This window comes from Podarcis vaucheri (assembly GCF_965113315.1).
Source record: "Podarcis vaucheri genome assembly, chromosome: 1".
NCBI lineage: Eukaryota > Metazoa > Chordata > Lepidosauria > Squamata > Lacertidae > Podarcis > Podarcis vaucheri.
Window position 1 is genome coordinate 73,959,973 of NC_138759.1, and position 12,691 is coordinate 73,972,663.

Sequence of the window (12,691 nt, forward strand, 5' to 3'; positions counted from 1 at the left end):
ACCTTGCAGTGACACTATGCCAAATGAGGCATAGTGCAGTGAAGGAAGATGTGCTCAATTTGGCATGGGGAGAGAGGGGGTGGCACCAGAAGCAGATTTGTGGGTTGGGTGCAGCCTGCAGTTTTGCAACCCCTGCCCTAGTGATGTATCAAAATCTCAACCTGAATATCTACAGAATTCCTGTTTTGTGCCTCGACTTTTCATGGCTGATGTAAAGCAGGCAGTAGGACTTTGCAATCATGCAAGGTTTTTTAAAAACATACAAAACAAAAACAACAACTCATCAGTCAATATTTACAGTAATTACCGAAAAACCCTGGATATTATATTTTGGTGATTTTATTGTGTTGTGATTCAAAATTGTTGTTACTTTTCCTGAGTATGGGATAGAAACTGAAATCAGTAAATAAAACATAAAGTCACCTGGGAAGGCTGCAGGCCCTGCTAGACAACCTGAGAAGAATGTGCTATATTAGTAATGTACTGAAAGCACTGAGCTACAAGGAAAACGTAATTAGCGATAACATCTTCATCTGCTGTTTCTGGCTCATGCTGTTTGTCTAATGTGCATTGTGCAAATATTAAAGTTTTTGGTTTTACTACACTAGGTTCTACAAAAATTAAAACCACTAAAATATCAATAATAATTTGAAAAATCAAATGCGTTCACCAATTTTAAATCTTGGAACAGTACTACAAGTTAGTCCAGATTCACTACTTCATTTTTATGCCTTTTCTACTTGAGCATTCTACATACATGGGCAGAGAAACAGATGAGAAGATGGAGTGCAAGATATAACAGTTAAACATAGGCTTGCAGGGAATGGGAAACAAAGATGGAATTTTACCCCTTGAGTAACGAATCATTCAGCACAGTCTGATCCATTTCGAAGCCGTATTGTGCAGGCAAGTACAGAGAGAACCTGCCAGCACAGCTGTACACACAGAGGCTGCTTTGACATAATGCTGAATAATGCAATTTAATTTCCAGTCGTCAAACTTCTATCCAGCTTTTTGCAATAAGTTTCCAAGCTGTTTAAAAAAACGGTGTCCCTAACAATTTGATATTTGCCATTTCAGTTCTAAATCAGAGCTGGAAAAATTTCGTGTATTAAGACAACAATGTCATGCTACTGCTTTAGAAGATATGGAACCATGGTAGAGTGATTCCCAGTAAATCTATATATATGGCGTGTAATTGCATCCCCCCACTCATGACATTGCTTCTGATTGCTTCAAGTTGCGGTAACACTGTGCTCAACACTGATAGCAACCCATTTATGTTGTGCAGGTGAGTCCATGGTGTAAATCCAGTGTCTCACAACTACACTGGAGTGCATTCAAAGAGCACTTGCCTGGGTATACCCCAAAGGGTAGATATGGCCTTGCTGTTGTTCCTGGTATGTACTGCAGTCCAGAAGGAACATAAAACCTTAGAAGTTTGCAGCCATAGGATTAAAAGAACATATTGTCAAAGCCATTGCTTTATAAATAACTGAGCAATACCTGCCACCTCCTTGCTCCGCTGAGAGGCTTCAGAAGCCAGTGCGTATGATATGGTAATGATGCGTTCTTGCTCTTGCAACTGTGAATCTAAATTAGCAGAGTTGTGTTTGTCCTGAGCTGAAGGCTGGAGGTTGTGCATACTAGGGCAAAATACAAAAACACCACATTAACTTGAAGGCATATGCTACACATGTACGCAGACATTTTGGTATACTGCTTGATTGTAGAAAAATAGAAAAGGGTCACATGCCCAAACACACTCATTTCCAGAATGGCAAAGTCCTCAGGATCATGATGCAATTATGAAACTCTTGAAGCTGGGCATCCAACAGTAGACTGTAGTCTTTGGATCATGTTTGAATGTTTCATTTGATTTCAGTTGATAAAAGGACTTGTTAGCACATACAGAGAAACATGTTCTATTGTTATTTCGACTGAAAAACCAACACCTGGTTATTAGCAACTGTGGAGCAGAAATGAGCTGAAACGTTATACTTAGTTGCTGAATAGTCTCCAAATTCCAGTGGAAAAGCACAATACAGTCGTATCTCATAAGTTGAATGGAATTTGTTTGACTTCCTAAATGTTCGGAAACCGAGGAGCAGCTTCCGACTGGCTGCAGGAAGCTCCTGCAGCCAATCATAAGCTGTGGAACCCACGTCAGACGTTCGGGTTCCAAAGAACATTCGCAAACCAGAACACTCAGCGTTCGGGAGCCAAAACATTCGACTCGCAAGGCTGTATATCAACTAGCCCTGTGCTGCCAGGACAGCTAAGGCATGGGGCTCTGTGGTGCTACAAATAAATAAATAAATGTACAGATATATTTTCAAAGACCTGAAACAGAAAGTTCTTCTGCTCAGCAGAAAGTAGAGCTGGAGAGTTGCATCCTCTAGAGGAGGAGAATAGAGCTGCTGTTCTTTTTTATTTTATTTTGTCTGAAAAATTGAGTCGCAGTGTAGTAATTAATATTTGCTGTCCCATTCCAACCCTGCACCTCCTGTACTACAAGGAATTTTCAGCTGTGTTCTCTAGCTTCCACCAAGTGAGAGACATTAGCTTCCTAGGAAAAAAACCAGTCCGTGGAAGCCACTACCTCTGGCTACACTTAAATTTTAAACACAGGAGACGCTACAGGGAACCCTTTCAGTTTACTATTCACAGTTCTTGCATTGTTCTCTTGGCATCTTTGGGCTCTGGATGCTACTGGAGGCCATTTTATGGCTGTTGTGAGATGCTTCAGATCATCATGGGGCAATGGGGCATTGCCGAGCAATGCCCAGGGTGGATCATATCTGTTGAGCCTTGCCTTGCCTTGCTTCCAGGCTGGACATGCAGGAAGGTGAGGGAGATGAGCAGTTCAATAGCAGTATTCATTAGCCTATTTTGCTGCAGTGTAAGCTGCAGGGAGAAGTCCAGAACAGGAAACTGTGCCAGGAAAAGGAGGTCATCTCTCCTCAGCAACTCTTCAGACTTAGGGGTTAGAGAATAGTTTAAAAAACCTCTGGGATGAAGAGAAGGATAATTAATTAACTAACTATTACATTTTAATCCATCATTACTTATTTTGACCTCTCTGATCTGTCCTCTTTAAGTAATATACAACAAAATATATTTTTATAATCAAAAAGGCTGACATAAGGATAATGCCCTTGTTCTTATTGTCAAAGCAAGGCAAGGCTCTATTATAGAATCAGCCTACTTGAGGTTAGTGGCATTGTTCCTAGGAAATTCAAGACCATGAACACTAGCCTCCTATATTCTAGGGAAAGGTTATCACTCAGGTAGGAGATCTCAACCTCAGACGTATCCTGTCTAGGATGTTCATTCAGTTGAGACTTTAATCTTCCTCTTTAGCAACAGCAGTCTAATCTTTTATTCTGCTGAATTATACCATCAAACTGTTGGCTCAATTCACCTAAATACCTATCTAAGTCAGCTTCTACCAACTGCCTTCTTGTCTAAGCTCTATGTGGGCTGACAAAAATTCTTTCTTTAATATCATCTCTTGTCAACTTGGAGAAGAGGCTGCAGTAGTAATCTGGGCAAGATAGTGAACTGAATGTATTACATATATTTGTAAATAAATCAAGCTGAGAACCCGACTACTTAAATGTGTTATTTGAGTTTTCATGATTGTATCCTGATCCTAGGAGCTGCTGTTCTCAACCAATGATCCCATCATATCTGAAGCAATGGAAATCCTCCCCTGTAGTGGCGCTGGGCACAGCTTTAGCCTCTGCTCCCAGGGTTCCAACAGCTCTTGATGCTTCTGTACCTCCATGTGGGAGAAGAGGCTAGGCTATGCTACGTTAGTGGTGGGAAAGTGAGGCAGCTGAGCTACATGTCTTTGCTCACTAGCAAGGGCAGAACACGCTGCTGCAGCAGCACTTGCCATTTCTTGTGTCAGTGAAAGCAGGGCTGGGCTGTGTGTTCAGGCTGTAAATAAGAGTATACAGAGAGAATAGGAAAAGATAATAAAGGATAATAAAGCCAGGCCCTGCTTCTCTCCACCTTCTCTCCTCCAGCAGCAGGACCTGACAGGCTCCATAAAGGACTGCTGCTGCTGCTGCCGCTGCTGGGCAAAGAGGGCTCCGTTTTTGTTTTTGTTATTGCTTTTATTTTTTATCTATGCCATTTTAAATTGTGATTGATATTAATACTGTATTCTTAGTTTTAGATTTTATGATTTATGTGGAAATTGTTTCCCATTTGGTTGTGTACTTTTTGATGTGTTTTATTTATTGTTATGACTTTTGTTATGTTGGCAATTATGTAAATCTTGTCATGCTATAAGCCGCCTTGAGCATTGCTTTAACTATGGAAAGGCGGCATGCAAATAAAATATGATAATGATGATGATGATTCACCATATTCATTATATGCAGTAGTGCTGTGGGTGGTGTTGCTGCATTGCTGTTCCAACTGTGGTGGTGCTGCTGCCTGCCAGAACTGGAGTGGTGGGGAGGGCAGGAGAGCACCATCTTGGTAGCGGCAGTGGGGAGAGGGCATCTGAACTTGCTGCCAACCTGGTATCCCACACTCTAGCTCTGCCTGGCAAACAGCACTACTCCCCACCTCACCTACCGCAATTGATTCAATGCAAAAAGTACAATTAGTATTGATTGTAGTATTAATATATTTCTGTAAGTTTCTGTACTATGATCAAATGCATATAACTCTACCAAGACTGCAGCAGTAGGTTCCCCCCCCCCCATTTCTAATGTTAAAAATGAATGGGGGTAATATGTTTATAAGAATCTGACCTTGACCTTGTAAGAATATTCTTTATTTTTTCTGCCTTACGGTGCCTTGCTGCTAATTCTTCTGGAGTAAGAGGTTCTTCAGGTTCCAGCTCAACGTATCGCTCTGGAATTGCAACCTTTTCAGGTTTTGACAACTGGTGGTGGCAGGGAGAGAGAATCATAAGCGATTAATGTAGCTTATATAGAATATTACATTCAACTGAAACAAAACTGTTCAAATCAACCAAAGGAAAAAAGCAGGGCAAAACAAAGATTTTAGCACTTCCTTATGAAAATTGTACCATAATATACTTGTGGGCCAATTTTTTTCCTGAAAACAGTGTTTTGATAAAAACAGTAATTCCAATGTTGAATTGCTGACACAAAAGACAACAAAGTTTAGCAGTATGTTAGAAAAACAGAATTAAATTTGATGGAATTTCTCCCATATGCACCTAATCCTGTTCTTGAGTTCATAATTGGAAATCCTTCTGCATCTAATGAAATGAGGTAGGTGCGATGAGGGAGAAAGCCCGTATTATAGTCTTTTGTTGAAAAACTTTTTACTTTCCCAATAACTTTAATTTAAAGCAATATTTTTTATTGATTTTAATTTCTTGCACCACATTTTCTCCCTAGTGTTTTTATGTTCGTTTTTTATTTTTATGTTGCTACATTTATGCTGGCTTTACATGCCCTGTGTAATTTGCAGTGTGTGTATATGTTTGTGTGCTTGTGTGTGACACTGACACACACACACACACACACACACACACACAGCACCATGTATTTTCAAAGCTGTAAACCGCACAAAGAAATTAAGCTAATGGGTGACATATATAAGAAAATAAAAACAACAAAATTCTCAAAGTCATTTAATGATTTTATTGCTTTTAAACTGATCTTGCATTCAGTAGATTTTCCTCCCTGTTCCTTCATATTTCAGTGACAGCATAATATACTTCATTTGGGCCACCAGATGGCTCTACAGCTTTTCAAATATATGCATTAAAAATGTTAATACCCTTTTGCTTTTCCAATAGCCATGGGGATTATGTGTTACCTTTTGGGGAGAACACAATGGAATCTTAATCTCTGATACCATTTTCTCATAGATCACCATTTCATAGACATCGTGGTTGATAGGTAATGAGAAAGCATAGGAATTCTATTTGACTTTATTTTAAGACGAGTGATTCAACAATTTTGTAATGTTAATTCAATCAGTTTATGGGATGCATGACCTTCGCTGGCCTGGTTCGCACATCACATTAGTTGATTAAATATGGTCTAATGCAGGCTTCCTCAACCTCGGCCCTCCAGATGTTTTGAGACTACAATTTCCATCATCCCTGACCACTGGTCCTGCGAGCTAGGGATCATGGGAGTTGTAGGCCAAAAACATCTGGAGGGCCGAGGCTGAGGAAGCCTGATCTAATGTGAATAAGCAGCATGCTGGTGCGTGCTGCTGAAATTGCAGGTGCTTCACTCTTTCCCCACTCCTGTTGTCCTGACAGAAAACAAGCCATAGTATGTCTTGTGTTATCTGAACCTGGACTCATAGTGGTTTGCTTCCCCACAAACAAGTGAGGTGTGTAGAATTTCCTGGCCATTGCCAAGATTCGGCCGTCCGGGCAGAAATTGCTTGAATGTCCATAGGGCAAAACAGAAAAAGAAAAAAAATTTTTAGTCCAGACACAACTTTTGTCTGGATTTTCACTTTTTGAAATATGGCAACCCTAGAGGAGTGGCACACCAAGAAAGTTGGCTTCTGCTTGTGGTTTGTTTGGAGAAACAGGTTCAGATGACACAAACCAGGTGATGGCTTGTTCCCTGGCAGCACGGAGGAAAGCAAAGCACCCATGATTTCAGCAGTGTGTGCCAGCATGCTGCTCGTTCACAGTAAACCACAGTATTTTAAATATGGTTGAATGTGATGTGCACAGCAGACCATTACAGTGGTACCTCAGGTTAAGAACTTAATTTGTTCTGGAAGTCTGTTCTTAACCTGAAACTGTTCTTAACCTGAAGTACAACTTTAGTTAATGGGGCCTCCTGCTGCCGCCGCGCGATTTCTGTTGTCATCCTGAAGCAAAGTTCTTAACCCGAGGTACTATTTCTGGGTTAGCAGAGTCTGTAACCTGAAGCGTCTGTGACCTGAGGTACCACTATATCTCCCTTTTTCTAAAAACATAACACATTTCTACATTGTAGACTTCATCACTTAAAGCTGCCTTTCTAGTCATTAATATTTATCCCACTTTATACTATATGTAGCAATGCAAAAACAGACAACTAGCCTTACCTCTCTGCTAATATCCAAATTATAATCTTGAGGTTCTAAGTCTGCTTCTGTCACCAACACAGGTTCAACTCTTAGCCAGTTATTTTCCTCTTTGTGTTCTGGGCGTACAGCTCTTTCCAGTAGCTGCAAGTCAAATTCTTGTTCCCGCTTCCACTATTAACAGATAGGAAACAATTACAAGTTTGACCATTCCAACTAAAACACCATGTAGAAATGTTCACTCCCATTACCTCAGATTCTGGATTGATGCAAGGGGAAGCTAGGACTTACCATAACATTTGCTTCTGGATGCTTGCTTGATGGCTGTCCTTGATGAGGTACTCATCCTGTTCAGCCAGCAGATGGCAATAAAATCTCAGCAAAAAAAGCTGTCAGTAGACCAGGGTTAAATCTGACTTTACCAGTCAGGAGCCACATTCAAATGGCACAGATAGGGGTTGCATGGGGAAAGCAGGACAAAGAACTAAATGCACTAAAATACAAGAGAAAAGGAAGTATTCTTTGGAATTAATAAGAGGCTATGATCAGATGGAAAATCTGACCTGAGCTAGTTCATTCACTAGAGCCTATTTCCATGTACAAGTGTTTAGGATCAAAACGTATGGTTTTGTTTCCAATGGTATTGCCTATTATTTTTATTTTTTTTTAATTGGTCCTGTCTTGAGAGATGATATAGCTAATTGCTGGCTTAAGAGAGTGAGTACCCCATGTAGGTTCACCATCTAGGGGAAAATACATGTTGTTATTCTGTTAAACAACCTGCACAAATGATAAGCCTAAACAATGTTTTCAAGACACAACTTTCTGGTAATGTGTTTGCTGTACAGATGTGCTCCACAAATTCCACTGTTTTGAAAACTGTCCACCATAATAAACAATGTTTATATATTAGATCCCTTAATTCTTACGAACACTCCATATTCGTTCAAAATCCCTTTGGAGTACCTTTTACAACGACAGAAAATTGAACACTGTATTCTAATCAATTTACAGTCTTCAAAAGCACTGAATGCATGTTCTTCTAAGTTGCAGTGAAAATAATCCTACTATTTATCTCAGGGAAGCCCAACTATTCACACCAAGTGGGTCACAAGACTACCTCGACACAGAAACTGCAGGTCACACATTGCCTTGCCAAGGTCAAAATTAGATGTCCCCCCACCAGCCTCAGCGCCTAGGGCTTGCCGATCTAAAGGTCGGCGGTTCGAATCCCCGCGGCGGGGTGCGCTCCCGCTGCTCGGTCCCAGCGCCTGCCCACCTAGCAGTTCGAAAGCACCCCCGGGGGCAAATAGATAAATAGGTACCGCTTACCAGCGGGAAGGTAAACGGCGTTCCGTGTGCGGCTCTGGCTCGCCAGAGCAGCGTTGTCACGCTGGCCACGTGACCCGGAAGTGTCTCCGGACAGCGCTGGCCCCCGGCCAATAGATGTGAGATGGGCGCACAAACCCCACAGTCTGTCAAGACTGGCCCGTTCGGGCAGGGGTACCTTTACCTTTACCTTTACCACCAGCCCTCACACTGCCTTCCTAAAGCCAGCCAACCTGGGCCCTGGGAAGGAGGTGTGAGGCTCTGGCTGGGTCTTTGACCCTCCCACCTCCTCCTCAAAGCTGGGAATGTGTGAACTAGGTTTTGGGAAGGAGGACTCTAGGACCCCGCAGAATCCTCACACCTCATTCCCAAAGCCTCACTTACCTGGCTTTGGGAAGGCAGTGGTGGTCAGGAGGGAGTCAAATGTTGCTGAGAGCTGCCAGAAAAGACCTTCATTTGGACCACCCTGGTTTAACTGGACACCTGAAAATGCTTTAAGTACCTCTAAAATACGTAATATGTTTCATATGAGAATAGTTTCGTGCACCTCATTAAACTGCCCTAGAGCTAGCATACTCTACTCATACAACTCCCCACAAAACAACCAAGTTTTTACTATTACAAAACGAAAGGCTTGAATGGAATACCTACTTTGGTGGAATGCAAATGTGAAAATATGATACCTGTATTTTCCTCTCCAATTAATATGTAATTTTAATCCATTGGCTACAATCCAGAGATCCACACATCTACTGGGGCTGTGGACCTTTGGACCTGCAGTACTCAAACCGTTGCTATGTAGCAGATAGATTTTGATAATGCAGCTAATGATAATGCAATTGGCCCTCCTGTTCAGAGGAAAAATAAAATTAACCCTCCCTTAGTCTTTGCAGAAACCAAGCAGCCCTCTGGCTCACAAGCCTAATTGGATCGTTTATGTTCTCACCCATTACCTCAACTCACAAAGGAACATTTCAGTTTTCTCCCAGTGTGCTTATGGGATTAATCTCCCCTCCGAGACTTAACTTCAACAAAGAAAGGATGTCACAGCAGCATATTTGCATTTACACTTTGTAAGACATGGGATCCAACCTCATGCCGAGTCAAGAGTTCCAGTGACTGCTGGAAGAAGTGAGGAGAGTAGTTTTTGCTGATTCCTACTTGCCCCTGGTTGCTTCTGGAACAGTGTCGGAAGTTGCCCAGGGAGAGGGGAATCAACAAAAATGGCTCCCATCCCTTTCTTCAGTGAAAGCACCTGCTAGATCTTAATCCCTTTCATGAACAGAAGCCCTTCAGTTCACCAAGGGGACACTCTGGATCTGTAGTCCATAGTGGGTTTGGGAGGAGTTCAGTGGGGTGGGGCGATCATTCATGCACAAGCTCTTGACTTTCACTCAGAACATATCAAGTATTTGTATTAGGAATAGGATAAATATTGCTTAATTTAAAGGCAGCTGCTTCTCAAGCAAAAATTGGAGCCTTTAAAACTGTTGAAGAGGAGAAAGGACAATCTTCTTCACCATTAAAATGCACCATAACCAGACATCTCAATATTCAAACCAGGCCTGATTGCCAGAATATGTATAATAGAAACACAATATTAATTCTGAATTAATTCTATACTTGAAGAAAAACGTGAATTCAGTATTAGGAAGTATGTTTATTGGTGTTGATACGGAGTCTTTTACATCAAAATTAAATGACAAATCCATATATTCTGCTCAACATTTTTAATGTCATACTACATTTAAAAAGTGATCTTTTAAAAAAATATCAGTGCATTGTATTAAAAGTAGATTTACACATACAATGTATGCAATGTTATAAACTGTGCACAATAATTACATATTCCATTGTTCACCATTTGGCTGCTAAATTAGTGTCCTGCTGTAAATTGTGCTATCAAATGTTACTTTTTGTGCACTGGAGCAGTTTGGGCATACAAGAAAGAGATCTCTATGAAACATTTTCTTCTTGGCCCTACTGTGCCATTTGTATATTTTACAGCAAGAACACAGACCAATATGGCATGCAAATATGTAAAGTTATTTGTTTAACTTGTTAAAAAGTTATGAAATGTTTGCATTTGAAATAAGTATGTGTGCAATAGCTATACATTTTTTAAAAAGATTTAAAACCTGCTACTTAAAACATGAATATGGCAGGGCTTTACCTTTCCTAAAAGATATATACTGTTACTCAATTAAAGTGTGACTGCAAATATATAAATCTGAACGCACCAGGTCCCTTTAAGAGTCCAAATGTGTATTTAGTAAAGTAATGAATCATAAATGGATTGGAAATTAGTGCTACTAAGCAACTATTTAAAATGGGAACAAAAAAGGTTAAAGGGCAAAGCCCACAACAAAAATGAAAAACTCAGTAGGAATTTAACAAAAAGCTACTAAAATGCAATTAAGCCTGGCAGAAACTGAGTGGTCTAGTTAGAAATTGTTTTAAATAATTAGAAAATTTAAAAACAAACATGAAAGCCATTATGTATGATGTGAGTGGCAACTCTAGAAGCAAGAGACCTTGTGCAATGAATTAGGCAGGTGATGAGCATTACATAGTTCTAGTGTACCAAGAGGAGAAGGCAATGCAAAGAATTAATGTTACTGTGATTGTGTAAATCTCTGTGTTATAATCAAATCATTATCCTAAGCAACAAATTCCCATGACACCTTAAAAAATAACAAATTCATTGCGATGTAAGCTTTCAGAGGCCAGTGCCCACCTTAAATACAGAGAGAAAAATTAAGCTATTGCATTTTTTTACAAAGTGGGGCCAAAGACTACACCTGTAGCAGTGCTACAGTATTATGCAGAGCACAAGTGAATACAGAATACATCTGAAGGCAGCCCTGTTTAGGGACGTTTTTCATGTTTAATGTTGTATTGTGTTTTTAATATTCGGTTGGGAGCCGTCCAGAGTGGCTGGGGAAACAGCCAGATGGGCAGGGTATAAATAATAAATTATTAAATTATTATAAATTATTACAGCAGCCAATCAAAATGAATTCAACATCTAATCAAATATGGAAGCAGAGTGGTATCCAAAAAAGTGCTAGCAGAAGGGCTTTTGGCTGTGCCATAGTACTTTCCTTCCCTCTTCTGTGTCTTGCCACACCCCAGATCTGTTCTGGAGATTCCGCCAACCCTTTTGGGGTAGATTTAGGAAGGGTGTAGGCAGGAAGAGAAGAAGTTCCATTGCACAAGCGGAAACCCTTGCACGGCTGGAAGCCCTTTGTAGGATACCATCCAGAGTTGACACTAGAATTTGTTACACACTTTTAGGCAACCAATTAGTGCTTAAGATTGGGGATGGGTCTGTCTGCAAACAAGAACAGGAAGCAGGAAAGGATACTATATCTTTAAGGGAAATTCTTAACAACAAATTATAGAAGTATTAGCTGAGAGCAACATAATGTTAGACCAAACGATGTCAGTCTGACATCAAAAGCTTGTTCACTCACATCTAAATGCCATTAAAAAATTAATCAGGCTGGTCTCTATGCTCAAGGATATATAGAGAGAAATCAGACATTTAAAAAGAGTCATAAAAACCAGTGGAAGAGCATTTTAACCTTCTAGGACTTGAAATCCAAGAAAAAGATTTCAAAGTGACACTCCAATATAAAGCCACTATATGTGAATTCATTAGCAAATGTGACACTCCAGAAATAATGGAAATGGCTAGCTTGCTATGGAAAGTAACGGTTCCAGTGGCTGCTAATCAGGGGAGGGTCACATCAACACTGATTAGATCTTATATTCATTGGATCTTCTTTTCATTTGTGCTATGCATAACACTGTAATTCACCTACCATTATCTCTTGCATTGTTTGACCTTTTGGACTCACTTTGATCCTCCTTCCTCGGCTACAATCAAGATCTGTATACCCAGGGCCTTTTTTAAAATAATAGAATGGTGCCAGTACTCACCATGAAGTTATTACAGTAAGTGCCACACTTTTAACATGGGGGGGGGGAGGTATCAGTACTGTGTACCCTTGAGCACCTCGCCCCCAAAAGCACTGTTATAGTTATACCTAAGGGCCAAACTACATAATGGTCTGGTTTGCACATCATGGTAGGCCAAAGTATCGGACTGCTTGAGCACATGGGTTCCCAGACAGGAACTTGCAGTTGCTTTGCTACTCCCTGACCATTTTTCTCCCAGGCACTGAGCTAAGCCAAGGTTAGGCTTAGTATGCCAACTGAACCTGGACTTTCTGAAACTGGGCTTATCTATCCTTGCTAACTATAAGATGCAGTCAGGAACAAGCCAGAATTTGGCTTGATGTGCCAGTATTCTAAATTTATG

General features: G+C 40.5%; 1 protein-coding gene across 1 annotated transcript in view; it reads right to left on the bottom strand.

Annotated features, from left to right (window-relative positions):
• PLEKHA7 (pleckstrin homology domain containing A7) overlaps positions 1 to 12,691 on the bottom strand; it is a 162,756-nt gene that overhangs the window by 6,965 nt on the left and 143,100 nt on the right. Inside the window, exons 26-28 of the mRNA XM_082195815.1 lie at positions 7,057 to 7,209; positions 4,773 to 4,906; positions 1,507 to 1,646 (exon numbers count right to left, since the gene is read on the bottom strand). Coding sequence (XP_082051941.1) covers positions 1,507 to 1,646; positions 4,773 to 4,906; positions 7,057 to 7,209 — 427 coding nt within the window. The remainder of the gene's footprint in view (positions 1 to 1,506; positions 1,647 to 4,772; positions 4,907 to 7,056; positions 7,210 to 12,691) is intronic.